Source organism: Halyomorpha halys, unplaced genomic scaffold (assembly GCF_000696795.3).
Source record: "Halyomorpha halys isolate HHAL.00 unplaced genomic scaffold, Hhal_1.1 Scaffold594.1, whole genome shotgun sequence".
NCBI classification, from domain to species: Eukaryota; Metazoa; Arthropoda; class Insecta; order Hemiptera; family Pentatomidae; genus Halyomorpha; species Halyomorpha halys.
In genome coordinates this window covers 196,335-216,434 of record NW_027114174.1, presented here as the reverse complement: position 1 = coordinate 216,434, position 20,100 = coordinate 196,335, and the positions used below count along the sequence as shown (strand labels likewise).

General features: G+C 31.8%; 2 protein-coding genes across 8 annotated transcripts in view; one reads left to right on the top strand and one right to left on the bottom strand.

The window, feature by feature from the left end:
- LOC106684591 (uncharacterized) overlaps positions 1-14,694 on the top strand; it is a 29,554-nt gene extending 14,860 nt beyond the window's left edge. For 2 of the 5 annotated variants that reach the window (XM_067051430.1, XM_067051428.1), the window contains exon 4: positions 1,258-1,362. The gene's annotated coding sequence lies outside the window, so the exon portion shown is untranslated. Of the gene's footprint in view, positions 1-1,257; positions 1,363-3,209; positions 3,365-11,091; positions 11,451-14,382 lie in introns of those variants that run through there. The other 3 variants (XM_067051427.1, XM_067051431.1, XM_067051429.1) reach the window with 3 other exon arrangements.
- LOC106684589 (gustatory and odorant receptor 63a) lies at positions 1,330-17,781 on the bottom strand. 3 transcript variants are annotated; one of them, XM_014426757.3, is made up of 8 exons: positions 17,388-17,781; positions 14,844-15,088; positions 11,395-11,626; positions 11,090-11,292; positions 5,894-6,064; positions 4,616-4,687; positions 3,024-3,113; positions 1,330-1,468 (listed from the first exon to the last, which is right to left on the bottom strand). In XM_014426757.3, the coding sequence occupies exons 1-8, from the start codon at positions 17,488-17,490 to the stop codon at positions 1,397-1,399; spliced, it is 1,188 nt and encodes a 395-aa protein (XP_014282243.1). In that variant the 5' UTR covers positions 17,491-17,781; the 3' UTR covers positions 1,330-1,396. The 3 variants fall into 3 exon arrangements, with proteins under 3 accessions (XP_014282243.1, XP_014282241.1, XP_066907527.1); XM_014426755.3 differs by having other exon boundaries at positions 11,090-11,626; positions 17,388-17,775; XM_067051426.1 differs by lacking the exon at positions 5,894-6,064 and having other exon boundaries at positions 11,090-11,626; positions 17,388-17,773.
- Positions 17,782-20,100: the final 2,319 nt, after the last annotated feature.

The window sequence follows — 20,100 nt, the reverse complement described above, 5'->3', positions numbered from 1 at the left end:
GGGCACCCTCTTTTTTAGGAATGTATTTAACAACTGTGAATATATGGTTACCGTTGACGGTATTGTGATAACAATAGGAGAGGGGGGGGGGTCTTTTTGCCCTCTGCATCTGTGCGCAGAAGTCTTCGGACGTCCCTGGCACCCAATGGCCTGAATGCTTCTCCCACATCTTGTATGGGTATTTCGACGTCTAGATTTTTAATGACATATCGCGCTTCAACGGTGCGTTTCCCTGATCTTTGTGCGTAGGTATGATGTTTAATATCAAGGGTTTTTAGGCCCTTTTAGTTCATTTTGATTGAACAATCACAGGAGTTAGAGGGCTCTACGTATCGCGCGCGGGGCCTTGAGCCAATCAATGGTGCTCATTACCTACAACGTACACTATGATCAGCGCTACTATAAGAAATATGTAAGATGTTTAGATGGGACTTGGATTTGACGATACAGCCAGCATAGTTATAAAATAGCAAAATATAGATTTTGGTAATATTTTTACATTTCTGTAATAATTTTGCACATGACGAATGTTAAAATCATGCAATGATAAATATTATTAAAGGCACTTATTTAAAAACTGATGGAATTGTAGTTGGTACAGTTTTTAAATAAGTACCTTTAATAATATTTATCATTGCATGATTTTAACATTTGTCATATGCAAAATTATTCCAGAAATGTAAAAATATCACCAAAATCTATATTTTGCTATTTTATAACTATGGTGGCTGTATCGTCAAATCCAAGTCCCATCTAAACATCTTACATATTTCTTATAGTAGTGCTGATCATAGTGTACGTTGTAGGTAATGAGCACCATTGGCTTAGGGCCCCGCGTGCGATACGTAGACCCCTCGAATTCCTGTGATTGATCAATCAAAATGAACTGAAAAGTACGATGCTTCAAGAAAGATTGAGCAGTTTGACACTGATGTTGACAGAAACTGGTGTACTTAATTAAATAAATAAACTTTGAAGAAGTAATTTATGATTTTGCTCACAAGAAATAAAAAAAATTCCTCTAGTAAATATTTAATATTTGAAATAACATTCTACTTAATGACTTTAAGTAGAGTGTTGTTTATAACTCATAGCTGTTCAGAAAATAATTTGAAGGGCACCACCTCTAATTCGGAGTAATCCAATTGGTTACAGAGAGTTCTGCTTGTAGTCAAACACATCTGCCAAAACAGTTTTATGAGGTAAGATTACATAAAAAAATAAATCATTTCATTAAAAATATCTATATTTTTACAGCAAGAAATGCGAACTGACACCAAAATATTAAAATGTAATACAAAACTATATATTTGTAATTTGATGGTGGATGGCAAAAATGAAAAACGTGGTGAAGTACTCGAGAAAATATTCATTACTGTATAGAATTCTTTTTCGTTCATTGTTGAGTGTTCTGGCTACTACGGAACTGGACAAGAACTATCAGATAAGTGATTCCACCTGAGATAAGCTATAAACAGAAAAGAGAGATTAGTTTTCTATTTCGCAATAAATGTGTTAAGATAAAATAACGAATGATTTTCTAGAAAAAAAAAAGTCAAATGCTTTAATTGCTTTGGAACATCTTTATGTAACATTGAAAATTCGCCTTACTGTGTTGATGAGTCGAATAAATCAATACTTTGCGAGAAATGAGCGATGTGGAAGTCATGTCATCAACAGAACTATTTAACATTGAAATAAAAAACTATTGTGGGTAGTTCTCCTTAATCGCTGCCATGGTAACTTCAACTTCATGGCAACAGCCTGGTTAGCGATGGTAACTTCTTCCAAGTGCTTCGCCGCCTCTACAACTGCAACGTCATCTGCGAATCTCACAACTGTGACTCCCTTTGGCACTGGTCTGTGTGTGTGTGTGTGTGTGTGTGTGTGTGTGTGTGTGTGTGTGTGTGTGTGTGTGTACGCGCCCGCATGAGTTTAATTGTCATAAAATAATAGATTATTAGATATAGATTGGCCAGATAGACGCCATGGTTTACATGATTAGATTTTTCCAACATTTGGAAATCTAGAAGAAATGGCTTTAAGAGGAATTTGGGAAGAATATACCCACGATGGTATTGGCCATTACTGGCCTTGAATTACAGCTGTTTTCATTTTTTTTTTTTTTCTCATGAAACTAACTCAAGGGTTAATTATACGAAAACTGAGCATCCCCTCTTCAAGCTGACTTGAGATTAGAAATTCAGTTGCAACCTTGTGTTTACTCTCACTACAATACAGTATGCAGCAGTCGTACTTATTTACTCTACTTGTGCCCAACCATGGCACCTCTTGCATGGCTATTGTATCCTGACCACCCTTCTTAGCCTCTGCTCTCAGTTCATTAAAGCTCCAGGCGTATTGTGAGTCTGAACGTTCCACTTTCATATTTTTTAGACCCGATTCCGTATTATCGTTTCCGCAAATCAGCCCGTGGCTTCAATAGCGATTAACCTACGTCAAACCCCCCTCAAACATTATTCAAAGAGGTTATTATTCTCATATATGACGGATTATAGTCCAGCTGTTGCAGATAATTATTTATTTTGTTATATTATCAATGGATTGATCATATCATTGGGTATATTCAGTCTATACAAAGCGGGTACTCTTAATTGGTGGGAAAAACTGCCTATTGAGTGTGATCCTGAAAAACTTAACTTCTTGCACTAATATTGGTCCAGAAAATCCACTTTATAAGTATTGAATTCCAGTGGTACTAAAAAAAAGAAGAAAGTAATCCAAAAATGCGAAGTTGCTAAAAACGACACTTGATTAAATCGATTGCTATTTTCGGAGGTGTAAACATAGTGTTAGAAAATAAAATCGATTTTAAAAACAATCGATTTCAAAATGACATATGTTCTAATAATCCGACAATACATTGAACGATGTTACTTATCAATTTCAACTTAACATTACTTGAACAACTAAATATTATACAAAATAATCAAATGGTTTTAATTTATAATGAATTATTTATTTACTATATTAAAAAAAAAAAATTCGACTCTGGTACTTACAGAAACCAAAAATTGTCGGTTGAGAGTTACAAAACCACAGAGCACTAAGTTCGGAAACCGGAAATGTATTGTTTCGATAAACAGATTCACCTAAATAAACAAATTAAAGAATATTTACTAAGTATATCATTAAAAATGCTAAATTTTTTTTTTAGCCTGTGTAAATTTTATCTTTTGAATTTACAGGCAATATGCATAACTTAGTGAGATATTCACCAACTTAAAATATTATTGAAAGTCCCAAATTTATAAGGAACATTTTTCATACTCACCTGTTGACCCGTCCAATTTATACATATGAAAAGTGAAATTAATTCAGACTCTTCCCCAATTTCTTTGGGGTAAGTATACTTCGCACTCTTTTGCGTACTTAAATTATAAATTAGTACTTTAAATTCTTTTAATTTTAAGACAAACCAATTCATTATATCTAATATGTTAATGTAGAGGAGAATAGTATGACGTATCTAATAACAAATTATCAATTATACATTTTCAAAATTAAATTATCAATTTCCTAACAAGTTTTAGGGGTGGTTAAAATTTGAAATAACATATTTAGAGCATGTATATATCTGGGATGTTACAGCAACGTTTTTGTTAAAACCAACTAACCAGAAGTATCATTTTAGAAAATCGATTTCACAATTTTTGTTTAGGATTTTCTCAACAACGGCTCTAACGATTTCGATCGAACTTGTTAAATTAATATAGAATTAAGTGTTATTTTGTATCAGGCTGTTTTTGTACTCATTGAAATAGAATAATAGCGCTTAAATGATGAATTTTGAAAAACACTTCCTATAAAATACCTTCAATTTTTCTTATTTTAGATAAATAACCCGTTCTTCTTGTTAGCATTGATAAAAATTGGATAAATACAATATATATAAAGAATTTAATAAATAATTATAGGAGAGAAATTGAAAATAGAAACAAGAATTTGAAGCGGAAAAAGTCGTGGCCACATAATATGTTCCGATCGCATTGATATGTACACAGCTTCGTTATCTTTTGTTAAACTGTTTTATTCTTAACATAAAATTGATATTCGTTATTTTCATCTGGTTTCGTTTAGTTGTTATTTCTTTGTTTATAAAAAGAAAAACAGTCCAGGAACCTCTACTATTTTTCGTTATGGGTCTTGTGTACAGCAAAAATAATTATAATAATAAAAATAAAAATTTTGTGGTGGTTATTAAATAATTCTAATATTTCTTTATAATGATGAATGCAATGTTTACGTATTTTAAGAAAATAGTCGGTTTCATTCCTTTATATTTTTTAAATGTAGTGGTTATTGAACTTGGTAATTTTCACAAATCATCCTAATTTGGGTAGAAATCAATTTCTGCTCAAGTCTGGCTACTGATTTCTAATCCAAAGTAAGGTTATTTCTTCTTACTATATGTTTCATATATCAAACCACATGTGCTATAAGGTATCAACCAACTTTTTTTTCTAGTATTGTATAAGCTATATCGATATTTTTTTTCCATTTAACTATGAAATCCTAGGCTTTATCTGGGATTTCTTTAAAATATAAAAATAAACTCCCATTATCGAACAATAGTTTTAAAACATTCTCTTACCTCTTGCTGAAATTCTTTATCTCTTCCTGTAAAGCTCAATTCTAGAAGTTCTGTTTGCACTTTAGTTCCCACCTGAAATATTATAGTAATTGGTTATGCTTCTTTGACTGTATGCCACAAATATTAGTATAGTGTACTAGATTTGGTTTATTTATCTTTTTATTGACGATTTTCGAATGATATTTATTAAAATCACAAAGGATTAGGTACTAAATTTTCTATTTTAATTGTCAAGAATGTTTATAATCAACTGTATGTTAAATATGAATCTCTATTATAAAACAGTTTATTTGTTTAATTAATTATATATTATATCAGTAAATATCAAATAATAAAATATCTAATTTATTCAATCACACGATTTTTCTCACCGGTTTGGGTATAAATGTCCATACAAATAGATTTCTCAATACAGTATGTATATAGGGAGAATTTCCCCAGACATTTGCACCATAATGAGTGGTGTTTAAAAAAAAAAATATATATAGGCACGTTCTAGGATCAACAGAAGAGCCATAGGCTTGTGTTTTTTAACGCCTTTTTTCGATTTTAAAATTCGTCTTTATGTTGAAGTTGAAAATTTGACTAGTCATATAACTCCTTTTCACTCTTCAAGTAAATAACCATTCATTCAATAATCCGCATTATCACAGGATATTATAAATAAATCAATATTCCGTTAAAAAAATAAAAATAATCACATTGGTAAATCTTTAAATCTCTGTTATTTCATTAAAAACTAGCTATACTCATCCACTTGTAACTGTGGCTCAGTCTGATTTAACGTAAAAGAAATAAAAATAAAAGTACATGTTTCTAACTTTATTTAATTTCACAATGCTTGATTACAATGATGGAGTGAGTTGAAATGATTCTTTGCTAGTGTGAAAACTGATATTTGTAGATTCGCCATTGAGGCAATACTTTCTAGTACTAATTTTCCAAATGAGCTTTTCAGTTGACAATTCTACTAACTCCAATTTCAACAGTTCGGAAAATTATTTCTCGTAGCAAAAGTTTGGCAGAAATATAAAAAATATACCAATTTAATAAAATATATGTTCTGCATTATTGAAAGCTAATTTGTTATAGAACCAATATTCAACAAATTAAGAATGATTTTATGGAGTTATCAAGTCAACTGAAAGGCTTAGACGTAGGATTAGTGAAATTATAAAACGAACTATGGAATAACTGTTGTGATTAAATCATTTATCAGACTGAACCTACAGCGCATGCTCATGCACAAACTCATATTAATAAAGACGTTTTATTTACGCATTTTTCTTCATTCTCCATTACATTCAACGACTTTCTATGTAAAATAATACTTTTTCTAAAATCTTTAGATTTCAATTTTGCCAGTGGCCGCTTGCAAAGGTCACTACACGGAAGATTTGAGGATTTTATTCTCACAATGGCCACCAGGCTCTCTTGATTAAATTGAAACTGGAAAATGAAAACTTTTGATGATGATTCATTCGTTTAGATGAATGGATTTAATGAGAGTTACTACATACTACGTTAAGGATAGAGCTCTATTTTATCATTCAGACATTGGCCCAAGGAGATGCAAGGTGACTGGTGGTGTCCCACAGGGCTCCGTATTAGGGTCTCTTCTATGGAACGTAGTGTACGATGGAATTATTGAATTGACAATGCCAGAGGGAGTTACAGTTGCGGGGTTCGCTGATTATGTTGGAGTGGTGGCGGCGGTGAAGTACTAAGAAGTAACCCTCACAACCGATAGCTGTCTTGGGTAGATCTGCAACTTGTTGATTATGAGACCGAGTAACTAGCAGGAAGCAAACTGAGATTATCACTATCATAGTAGGTAGAAACGAGATTCGTTCTCAGCTGTGTTTAAAACAGCTAGCAGTAATGATTGATACTCATCTCCGATTTAACGTTCACACAGAGTACATCAGCGCCAAATCTGCTAGAATAGTATCCCTATTTTCACGTTTATGCTGAATATTGGAAGTCCAACAAGGCTTCTTGCTATTGTTATCCCCTCAATTCTGTCGCACGGAGCTCCATTTGGAAAAACGCAATGCTTATGTAATCATACAGGAGTCAGGTGGTTTCTGTTTATCGCACTTTTATCCAGGACAGTAAGTGGGTCTCGAAGGTTCCGGAGTTGAAAAAAAAAATAAATTGTCGTTAAAATGCGATATCACGTTACATGATTTTAGTACTTTAAAAAAATTGTGTATCACTTCAGAGATATTTCGTCTCAATTATTGTTTTGTACGATACCTATAAAAAATTTTCTTTACTTCAAGAATTCTTTCGATATGTCTCCGGAAAGAACTAATGTTATTTTTGTTCATTCGTGATATTGGTAAATGCTGATATGGTTGACTAGTGACAGCTAAAATATTAAATGTAAATATTTGATTGAATGTTTTCAATATTTCTTGCAAATATTGCGTCAATTATGTACCACCTCTTGTAGTAATTTCTAATGGTGAGTTTATCATTCATAAAAGTAATTTATCTTGTGGAAAAGGTATTAATTGTTTAGATTAAGTTTACCTTAAAATAAAAATTGTTTTAACTAAATTTATCTTAGCAATATGAATGTGTTTAAGACGGGGACAAGGCTAGAAAAACAAAATCCCCTTACATCTTTATCCTAACAACAATAAAAAGTCAAACGTGTTATTATAATTATTTATCTTAACAATGTGATTTTTGGCCCTATCTTGTCCAGTTTTGATATCTCTAACGTGGTGTAGCATGAAGATACAACTTCGAACTAATAAGTCATTTTAAAGCGGATGAAATACTAACACTGTGTACAGTGTGCAACTCCGACTTTTAGTTTTCATGATATTTTAATTGAAACGTTCAAAAACTTATCATTCGATTTTGGGCGCTATCTTTTCCACTTTTTACTGTCAAGATATAATTTTGAATTCTAGTTCATTACTAAGAGGGGCTATAAGTATTCCCTCTAATAAAAAAAACTAATTCCAGTTTAATAATAATAATTAGAATAGAATAACTTAAGTCAATTCTACTAGGAATTTTTTTACATTTTAATAGGAGAGTGGAAGCTTTAAGGAGATAACTCAATCGGACCGACACTGCTGGGATTGTTGACTGCTGCAATTTCCTTCTCTCCTATTATAATATTTTCCTGCTAGAATTGGCTATTATTGCTCCTCACTCTCCACCACTTCCGTTCCATCCCTCGCGTCACAAAATCCATTTATTCACATATATTTTGTTGTTTTTGAGTTGTAAAACGTCGCCAAAGAAGTTTTATTTCAAAAGACTATCGTCACTACATAATAACAAAATTGCAAGGAACATTTTTATCTTATCAAGAGCTACAGGAGGATTGGTTCACTAATCCATATTGTTAATCTATTAAATAATATATGGTAACGTTTGGATATTTCTATCACCTCTTTCCTTTAAACCCGTTAGTATCTTAAACAGAAAACTGTAAAAAAACAACCCGAAGACACAAAATAGGAGGACAAACATATATTGATGTAAAAATCATCAACAAATGATCTGTATTTCAAAAATAGTTTATTTTTTGTTTCTTTCAGAATAATGAATAAGGTAGATGGACCAAATATGGCCTAGGTCCTATTATAGCCTAGTGCTGAATAATAATACAAAGATTACTAAAATAAAAAAAAAAAAAAAAGGGTAGCATCTGTTTTTATACGTAAACAAGACATAACAATAGCAAGTTATGGAAGAACGGTTTCTGCGATTCACTAGCCTAGCTTTGGAGTCAAATGACACAGATCATTGCTATTTTTTGATGATGATATATTTGAGCTGGTGACTGGGAACTGCTGGTGATTTTGATAGCTTATAATCTGTACTTTCAGGATATTACTTAGGTTTTGTTTGAATTTCGTCTTTTTTTTTTAAAGTAAGTGGGTGAAATTCTGTAAAAACTTGAGGTTACCCTAATATGGTCCATATTATTATATGATTCCATAGGTTAGCCATATGTTTTCTGTTATTTTCGAGCATATTTTTCATCACAAAAGTGCTATTTTGTTAGTAATTAGTAGTAAGTTTTGACAAAAAAAAAAGATGCAGAAACGTCCATGATATAACTCATGAATATGGCTTTACCCTTCCTCCTCCTCTCCTAATGAGATCATCTTCAAAGGACAACCGATCCAGTCTTACTAGGACATTTTGGTACAAGGATAATCATAATCCAGAAGAAGTCAATGACTACCTTAACTTTTATTGCATGGATTAAACATTTTGCGGATTACAGAAATTAATGTTCAACTCCAAATTATCAGCTAAGAACAAGAACGAGAGCTGATTTTGTTGTACTTGTCAAGACGATTTTCAGGTATGTAAGAAATGGTAATGTAAGCTTATGTACATCCACTAATTGTGTGGTGGGTATGGCAGTCGATTTGATAAGGTGTGTGTGTGTCCAGAATATGAAGAGTAACCTCCTAAATGTATTCATATGATATTATTACCTTCTGTAATATTTTTTTTATGATTTGAATCGTGTTAAAATTTAATTTTGGCTTTTCCTTGGAAGCAAGTTGCCTGTATATGCCATATTTAGGATCCCTGGTCATAATATGGCCTACTGATAATGGTTTGAGTGATCACTCAAAATTCCCCCTAAACTTCCTTTTAAATTGATTTCCTTATCTCATTTTGAAAGTAGATAGATTACTCTTGCTGTAGGCTAAATTTCATGTTAGTCAAAACACGATTTCGAGAAAGATTAAATTATGATAAGCATGTTAAGTTAATTATATTGCAATCATTTACTACTCTGCTACTGGCCATTCAAATGGCCACAAAAATACCATTTCTTAAATATCTAATAAAATATATTGAAATATTTGTAGTTTATTAGAAAATTTAAAGTTTTAGCGGAGAATTAACTTATAAAATAATGAAATTCGGCTGGTTATCTTCGAATAGGCACCTCTTTTACGCCCGGCACTAAAAGGGTTAAGGTATGAGTGCATGTTAAAGGATCCTTTTTCGAGGCTTTGGATAGCGGCAAACAAACAAAAATTTAAAAAGATATTGACAAAACTATAAATGATAAGGTGGACAATGTTTGAAGGTGTTATCAAGAGAGTAATGGAATTATTGGTGTCACGTTTTATCAAAATATGAGGAGCTGCGTGCCATTACCGAGTGATTCAACATGGGATGAGCCACAAATTACAATCTATGTAAAATTGTTTTCTAAACATAATTCAGAAAATTTTATTTAACCTGAGAAGATATATTCTCTTTTTCTTTCCTTCAGTATTGCCCCAAACCTTTCATAGTTAATTAAATTAATCCAGTTATTTTCTTATTTATCATATATACTATAAGAGTGTGTTTTTTTAAAAATTCTATATTTAAGCAGTTTTTGTCAATTTCAAAGAGGAATATCTAGCTGATATTTAAAAACATTTAATAAACGGGTTTAACAAAAATTGTTAGAGCCGTTTTCTACAAAATAGTGAGAAAGTGTAAAATCGATAATATTAACTTTATGGAAATTTACTTACAATTTTTTAACCCTCTAACTCATTTTGAAAGAACTGTGGAGATGCGAAAAACTATAAAAAACATTTTGGAAGAAGGATGAAAAGGATAATATTTTCTATGATTGAAAACCAATATTTTGTAATTATAGTAGATCAAGCCAAAGATAGAAGGTGATAAAAAACGCCTAAATATACTTAATTTATCAATAAATGTTTTCATGTTCCCTTGGAAATTTCAGGTTTGCTATTTATGACAATGATAGTAAATTATATTACAGTAGTCTGGAAGTGTTACAAAAAATCAGTTCCTTGGTATAGCATGTATTTGATGCAGTATGGGTGTAAATCGATAGGCTGTGAAATAAGAATATTAAAGATAATAAGTTGATTAAATTTAATTCAGAGATCCAAAATAAAGATTTCCGCCAAAATTTTATACCCTGCAACTCAATTTAGAGAGGATTATGGAGAGGAAAAAATCGTTAAAAAACACAAAAAGACAATTGGGAAGGACAGAATTTTAACTATAATTCATCACCACTTTTGTAGTATTGTTCTGTCTAGAAAACAATCTTACCTACATTCATCTGATCTACTGTGGCCGCTATGGGTTCCCCTACAGAGCGCTGCAAATTTATAAAGGTACTTGGAAAGCTTATAAACCTCAAAAACCTTGTTCTAGGAGTTATGAAACGGATAGAAAATGTATCCCCATCAACCTGCGATAACATTCGCAACAGTTATATTCAATACAAGTGTTTTGAAAATAAAATTGTTTTCGAAAAAAAAAATACTTGATCGGGGTATTAAATGTTCCATAAGTTTGATAATATTTGGTAAAACAATGTATTTTTAATTAGATGACTGAAAAAAAAAATCGGAAGCAAATCAATGCAATTACAAATATCTTAATATTGTACTATTAATATCTTAATACCTACTATAAATCTATTCTTACTGTATGACTTACAGAACAAGTGCATCTGTGACCGAACTCACAAAGAAATATCAGGAAAATTAAGGTTATTATCAAAAAGAAAGCTTCAGAGTTGATCTTGTTGATTTGATCGTATGTGTTGTCTTTGACAATTCCTTGGAGAAGATAGATTAAGGAGTAAAAGCCAATGATGGTGACGATACTGCCTAACAATAGCCATTCCATCATTGTCGGACCTACAACATTTCCTAGTTCAGTGGTCAAGTGTGCCAGCTTAATCCATAGTTTTCTATAAACAACTATCTCCTGAGTTCGTCGGCTGCGCTTTATATGCTTACACAAGTAGCTTGCTGTACATTGAGTGAATATGCCTGAAAATAACACTAGTAATAAGGTAAGGGAAATGTTAGCATGGATGATCATAACGGGGGGCAGGTAGACTATCCCTCCATAGGTACTTGATTCGAAATAAGATACTGAGAGTATGTAAATGAAACATCCCATCAAGAAGCCATAAGACCATTTCTTAAGCCTGGTATCCAAAACAATACTGTAGGCAGTGAGTTCTTCCTGCAATACAAAATAAAACAAAAATTTAAAAAGAACACAAATTTAAAATATTTAGACTTTAGAGGACAATAGATAAGATGATAATGACATTTAAAGTATTCCTTTTGCTAAACACAATTTCACCAATGATGATCCTCTATCATGAGTTAGATAAGTTAATTTATTTTTTAAAAATTGTGTCTAGGCCAATGCCTTATTTAAAGATAACCACCTCTGGAAATGTCATGCAGCTGTTCAAACTTTGTGATCTTCTGTTGCAAATGTTTGACTATGACGGTTTTTAATACCAACAATTTATTATTGTTATTATTTATTACTTTATGTAAAAACATTTTGAACCTCAATGTGAGGAGGAAATGATAATTAGGAGGAATTAGCCTCACGTCCAACACCTCTCGCCCCCGCTTGACTATATTAGTCAACGGAAGACTGTTTCATGACCCCATTCATAGTCTCTACACTAAAAAAAGGTTCATCTCCCGGACCTGAAAACGTTCGCTATGAAATGATTAGAAATTTTAAAACAGCACAATACACATCTGGCACCCTGGAAAATTTGGCGCAATTTAACTGACATCCCAACTCTTAAAACAGGAAATCCACACACAAACGCATCCCATCTAGATATCTACTGCCCAATCTTTCTTACTTGTTGCATCTGTAAAATCATTGGCCAAATTTTCTCATTTATGAGGAAATTTTTGACTAATCGGCATTATTGGGTACGAGTTGGATGCGAAAATTTTAGGCCCTCAGCCCTACTCCTTTTTCTCTGACTGTGAATAAATTGAGACTCAATTTGCCTTAGGCCATTAAGTATCAATACTAGATTTTACTTAGACGAAACAAGATGCCTCCCCTTCCGTAGAAAACGAAATAAACCTCAGTTAAGAGAACTATTCCTAAGAAAGTCCCTAATACCACACACCGACCTCCTTAGATTTTTAGGCCTAACGTTCGATGGAAAACTAACTTGGTAACACCATATCACTTTACTAAAAACTAGCTGCACTAAAAAACTGAACATTATTCCCTTAGTATGCCCTACTTTATGGACAATCAACACTTTTCTTCTGAAGATCAAAATTAACCATAACCTACACTTCAAAATTATATCTACAGACAAAACATCCGACACAAAAATAAATTTTCAATCCAAAATTTTTCATTTCTTTTCGATAAAAACTAAATTCAACACTTAAAAACTGAATACTTTAGAACCGATCCTCAGCATCTTCCTTCGAACAAATGAACCAATGATTCAACGTACAAGCTTAAACTCCACAAACTATGCAAAATATTGACTGCCAAGCTCAATGCAGTAGCAGCAGCACTTCACTTCTATTTATCTATGTCCACAACAATATAACAATAATTACAGTTTTGCTAAGTTTGATAAATGGTTTAGACTGTATGTATCCGGAACACCCGAAAATTTCCTGCATCCACTTCTACCTAAACACTGGGAAAGATATGGGTATGTCTGTTACATTTATATGAGTTTCAAGTCATACAGTAATCGCAGGGGATGAACTGGCTGATCGAGCTGCAACTCGCGCTCCCGGGACGGGGTAAAGCAATTTTAACTCCATCAGAAACATGAAACCAAAGATAGATGTTAATCTTTATGGAACGAAAGCTAAAGGAATAAACTAAAAATTATTAAAAAGGACGTCAAGTCCTGGGGTGCTTTCAGCCGTAATTGTCGTAAAGAGGAGGACGTACTGACTAGGCTGAGAATAGGTCAGACGAAGCTCACTCACTCCTATCTTATCTCCAAGCGAACGCCTCCAAAATGTCAATATTGTAATAAAAATTTGACACTTAGCCATATCTTCCAGGAATACTCATATTTCACGTTACACCTCAATAGGATATATCTTAATATTTCAAGAACCCTTAGGAACGATGAGAAAAGAATGAAATTAGTATTTCAGTTTTTAAAATCAAATGGTCAGTATGACTAATATGGTCAGCTACTGTTATTGAAGATGGAAAGTTCGTAAATTAGTATTCGTAGGTAAATTATAGTGGGTCGTGGGTAAATTTGTATTCAGCTGCTCAAAAATTGTAGTGGGTCACTTACAAAAATGTAGATATCGTTTATTTTCTTTTATCACCACCATATTATTTTTTTCCTAATTTAAACTTATCCACGTTCTTCATCTTAATTGTCACTAGGAAGATCAATGAAACACAAAAATAAACAGGACCAAACTCAATTTTCACGCGATTGAAATTTATTTTTATAATTTTACAACCTATAGAAGTAAATATCCATATTTTACCATCTGAACACATTGTAAAAAAGTACTTAAAGCAATCATTTATCCAGAGCTTCACGAAAAGTTACTAGTGAAGATTTAGGGAGGGCTTTTATTGAACAAAGTCAGGTTGGTTATCGGAAGAGACTGGTAAAGGTAAAGATACTAGAGATGTACCGAGTTCTATCGTGGTGGCAAAACTAATCTTCAGCAGGACCGCTATTTCAGAATCCAGGCTAGGTAAGGGGACTAAACAGCTAGGCGGTTGCAATGTGCTTAAGACAACAGGAGATCGTATTTCGACTCAGAAAGTTAAAAACCGCCTCCACAAAGTTGCTTTGAAAGCAAGAAGGCCAGCGGGAGGGGATTTGAAACAAACAACAACAAAATTTGAAACAAAGTGAGCCTTCAATATAATCATGATGAGGATCAAGACTGTTGTTTATTTACTAGCGAGTCGAAATTTGTTCTTCATCAGCATTCTTCTTTTAGAATTTGGAAAGAGCAAAACCAACAATTGAATGGGCCATACGGTGGAAGTTCCTTCTATAGTGCCCTGGGAAAACATATCGAGTAATGAGGAATGAGCAAATAGCTGCACCAACATACATGCTCATTAAGAAATATATGCACTAATTGAGGAATGGGCTTCTTTGCTCCAACATTATATTTTGAGGCTTATGGAGAGTATAGAACATCGATGCCAATCTTTAATTTGAAGTAGAGGAGGTACTGCATCCTACTAAATACGTTTGTAAATGGAGAAAAAAGAATACCTTTTAAAATATATATATTTAAATTTGATTTTTTCCTAATAATCAATGAATAAACCCAATAAGCTACAAAAATCTAAATGTTTAAAATTAGTAGTATATAATTTTTGTAAGTGGTTCACGTCAAATTGTTAGAAGTACTTCTCGAATTAATTCTATGTGAAATATATTATGACGTACCTGAAAAGAACACCATTTTGAGAAATATTTGACGATGCCTGCCACTTCGAACCAAAGTGTTATCAGACCACAAGCTTGGAATAAGTTGATTAAGACGTTAATTTGGGAACGGACTCTGGTGTCAAACATATTCTTATCATTATTGAATAACCTCATTGTACGTAAATACAATAATATTATTTCAACAGTTATAAACACTATTGAATACAAAGTCCAGCAGGATAACAGTTTGAAGTGTGGAGTGCCTGTAAAATAAAATGTTTATCATATATAGATTCAATATCCTGTATATGGTAATAGATCACTTATCAAGAACAATGAGAATTATTAATAAGTTCTGAATCGTAGTGGAAAAGCAGTGGCAAATACATGAATAATCATCAAATTATACTAACAATGTTTTTAAATTTAATAACAAATTTATTTGCAATTATCTTGACTAAGTTTCAACGTCATTAACATAAAATTGATGCAATGGGTTTTAAATACTCCATTCATTTATGTATTAAGTAAAAAATACTAATTCAAAAATATGTAAGTTCACGTTTTTATACGTTCTAGTAAACATTCAAAGTAAAAAAGAAATTGTGTGTGATTATATACTCATACCATTTCTTAACATTAAACGCAAAATAATATGAAAACATAAATATAATTTGATAAAAAATATATATAATTAAAGATAACAATACTTGAGATAAATGTTATATCCTTAGTGATGTCTTCTTATTTACAACACCAAAGTAGATGTTTTGATTTATTTTATTCAAACTTAATTTTTCAAAATAACATTTAAGCATTTGAATAGTAGTTAAATATTCGTTATAAATTTAAATGATGTTTACATTATCCCAGAGTTATAATGTTTATATCCTATAAAATTCACTAATAGGAACCTGCCGAAATTGGCATGTCAGCAGGTTATTTCAAAATGAAATGAATTTCCAGCAGGCCTTCCATTTCATAAAGCTGTCAAAAATGTAAAGGCACATCCACTAACCAGATGTCACTAGCTTAAAAGTCTGGGCAGTAATGAACACTTCCTCATAGCAATTTACTTTTTTTTAAATTTTCACTATTTGGATATATATTTATCTATTTAAATCAAATAATATAGCATCCTCCACCTTGTTTAATAAGCTTTAGTCTTATTGTACTGATGAATATTTTAAAGTTATATGCATTTGTAGTTCACATATACACAATGATATTGTCAGTTATCTATATTAGGCTTAGTGTCAGACATTCTATAAGTTGTAACCTTGACATATATATTGAATTTACAAAATATTTCGACATTTAAAATTACAGAAATATTTAATAATTTTTGAATGGTTTTAAACATGCTATTAACTTACAATATTCATTATAAAACTAAAATAATTCTTTTTAAAACGATATTAGTTATAAAAAAAAAATGATAATAAATCTGTACTGCTCCAACCCACGCAGGGGTGTACCCTACTGCAAGACACAGTACCTATGGCAACACAGTACTGCAGTACATTGTAGGGATATCCTAGACCAACGACTCTGCAACGACTAACGATTTTTCCCTAATTAAAGATATCCACATCATGAAGATAGGATTCCCGAACCCACAGGGTTGACTCACGGCAAAAGTAACAGAATACATAATTATTTGTCACAGCCGGATTCTAACCCAGATCCTTGGAGTTAGAGGCTCAGTGAGTTAGAAGCACCCCTAACCACTGAACCACTCCCCTCACGTATTATTTATAAATTAGAATATATTATTCAACTAAGATTATAATTCAAATTTTATTCCTTACAATCCTTATTCATCAAAAAGTTAAATAAGTACTTTTTGGTGAATAAGGATTGTATTTTGGATCACGATATAATATAATAATTACATCCTTCAAACGATACAAAATCATAATATCTAATAGGATAATGATCTAACTTACTATATTATTTTCTTTCAAACGCCTATGTATCTTTAATAGGAACATATTAAATTTGTTATGTTCTCACAATCTCATGTTATTAGAGTCAGCCATAAAGCTCTTGATTTAAAATTTTGTTTTTAGGCCTCTATTATACTTCAGGGGATAGGAAAACGATTCTATTTAGGCGGCACTTACAACTAATTACTTAAAATAATAAAGTATGTTTGGCAACACCTGGAGGCCATTACCTATCTCCAACCAGCTTCTGAATCCCTCTTGACTATACAGACTAAATTTTCCCTACATTCTAAATGTTTTAAGTTCCATAATTGAATCTGATGATACCTGATACATGGAAGAAGAATTCCAAATGTGAAAAACAGATCTATAAGATTTAGAAATAAACAATAGATAGAGTAACCTGGAAGGAAACCTAATAAATAAATCTAGTTTGAAAAAGTTGCTCTAGTGGATTCATACTATTGTTATGGAAATTTTAAATAATACTTTAATGAGTTTTTCAATAAGCAGCAAAGTCATTAAGAATGTGTGTTTCTTTTTTGTGTTTATATTTATACAAATTATTTTTAAAGGTCAAAAAGGATGAGAATATATTGTTTAAATAGTTTACCTTTATGTTCAAAATAAGGAAAGCTGCCAATGAGCCGTAAAGAATATATTATGGGTTTAATTACTTTGTAGAAAGCTGAATCTGATTTCAAAGTAGGACTCATTTTCTTATTCAGAGTTACCCCTCGCCAATTGTCATATCCCTTCTTTATACCTGCAACACCAAAAATATTCTAATGACCAATAGGAGTTTAACTCGCCATTATGTATAACCAACAAAAAGGCATGAAGCATAACATCCGATCATGACCCTTGCTTAAGCATAACCCTTCGTAACAGTAATTCCAAATTTTTAAATTAATTTAGAAAGTCCCTATTTCATCAAATCATCATCGGCTCAATCACTTGTTGATAGTTCTTAAATCATCCACACAGTCTACATTACATTTGTCAAGAAATTGTTTATATAATTTGATTGTTTTTATCTAAATCTGAATGTATATTATTATTACTCATACTGAATATAATACTCATACAACTTGTAATAATTTTAATAGCAATTATAGTTTTAGTAAGTTATTATTTGTATACAAGTGTACAGTAGAGGTAATGAGGCAGGCGGTAGTCCTAAGTAAGCAAGTACGTAGGTAGCGTAAGCGTAAGTTATAGTTTCCTCACCATTTCTAGTAGGTACAAAGTTACCGACATTACAAGGCCGATGATCAGCCGTTTTAGAATAAAATCTAAGAGACGAATAATTTTTGAGTAATAAAGTTGTTAAGAAAAATTCTCTTGCGTACACATAAGTAAAAGTTGTGAATAAACTTGTTTTTTTGACGTCTAAAACAACATAAAATGCGAGCGAAAATTTTGAATTCTGTCTACAAAAATCGTTTTCACTTTCTGTATGATTACAACATTTAGGAAACGTTAGTTAGGAAGCGACAATGTGTTAAAATAAGATGTTATTAAATAAGATTCTGTATTCTTCTACCAACAAATTCGGTAACCGTTTGTTGGTAGAAGAATACATAAACTTATTTAATAACATCTTATTTTAACACAGTTTCGCTAACTAAGTGGAAACAAGCAGTTGAAAGAATGATGATAAATGGAATATTTATCGAAAAAGCTATGGGATATTTATTGATGAAGCTAAGAACCAGTGTTGGCAAAACGTAATTCAATTACTGTTATTTGAAATTGGTGAAAGAAAATAAAAATTAGAGGTAATTTTAATTACTTATGAACCACTGTTGTAATTGTGGTCCACAATTAATATTGTTAGTTGGCTCAGAGTAATTGAAACAACTAATTACAATCAAATTTAATTCCAACTACTAACACAACGGGAAACCAAGGGGGGCCGATAGTTGAATGTATAATGTATAACACAAGTTTCACGTGCTTCGTAAATTTAATAAAAAAATACCGTATTTGCTGAAAGGAATTGATGCTGCTGGATTCATGTTCACAAAACAGTTATCTGAAGTACTAGGGATTTTTATCACGTGCTGGTCTTTAATGGATGACCTGGCGTGTCAGCAAATAATTGAAACAAGAATAGTATATTATTTTTTATATCATAATAATATCAAAGAGTAAATGACTCACCATTAGGATTATCTACCATCGAGCGTTCACGATATCTGTATCGAAATTCATTACAGTGTTATAAATTACAGTTCACAATTTAATTTTCTTAAGGAGACTAATCGGTTCAATAATTAAGTATTATTTTTTCTGAAAATACGCTATGTACTTTAGGTATGTAGCTAGATATTGCATGTTGCATAGTTATTACTATTCCATAAACAGTATTAATTTTTTTTTTTTTTGTTAAACTATCGTAATATTTTTTGTTAAACTACATTAACTACACAACTATACACTGTTGATAATTCTCATTCATGCCTGTATAGGAGGGGTATGTCCAGGGTCATCTTGAACTAGTTGTAATATTTTAAAAAAAGGTATTAAAATCTGTACAACTCATGAAGGGTCAGTACTTTGTAAGGAAGTACTGTTACTAGACCAACGGTTGTTCAAGGAGATGACTTGGTCAGGGTCACGCTCGACTGCCAGATTTTCACCCAATTAATAAGGCTGAGTAGACCCCAGGTGGGCTACGGAACCCACAGGGTTGACTCACGGTTACAGTGTAACAGAAAACAATTTTCTGCCTAGCCGGATTCGAACCCGGGTCCTTGGAGTTAGTAGTATCATGCCTTACCACGGTGCTACAGCGCTCCCTATTGTAGTGTTAACAAGAGTTAATTTTCTTCATATTTGTAGCTAAATCATAGATTACTTCTTCAAAGTCTATTGTTTAAAAATCCTTCATTCTCTATCGACATCAGTGATAAAAGTACTCAATCTTTGTGGCAGCAATCATACTGTATATCTCATTATTTACATAGTTAGAGCCATGTGGATCGGGATCCGGGGATCGCTATGAGTACCAGTGATGTCTGAATCAAACATAATCCTTATTCCTCTAACACTAGCTGATTCTCATTTATTGCTGAAAAATAGAAATGATTATTCAATGAAAAAAATTATGATTTGTTCACATTTTTAAGTTGGTTACTTAAAAGAAATTTGAGAAATTATTTTTGAATTCAATTGTTACACATATAAACATTTTTTTTTTTTTAGTAGTTATTTTTATTTATTGAAAGATATTACAATCTGCCACACAGTTGTGGGCAATAGGTAATAGTAATGAATGATCTCATACATACTAAAATAAATTAAATAAATGAATATAAAAA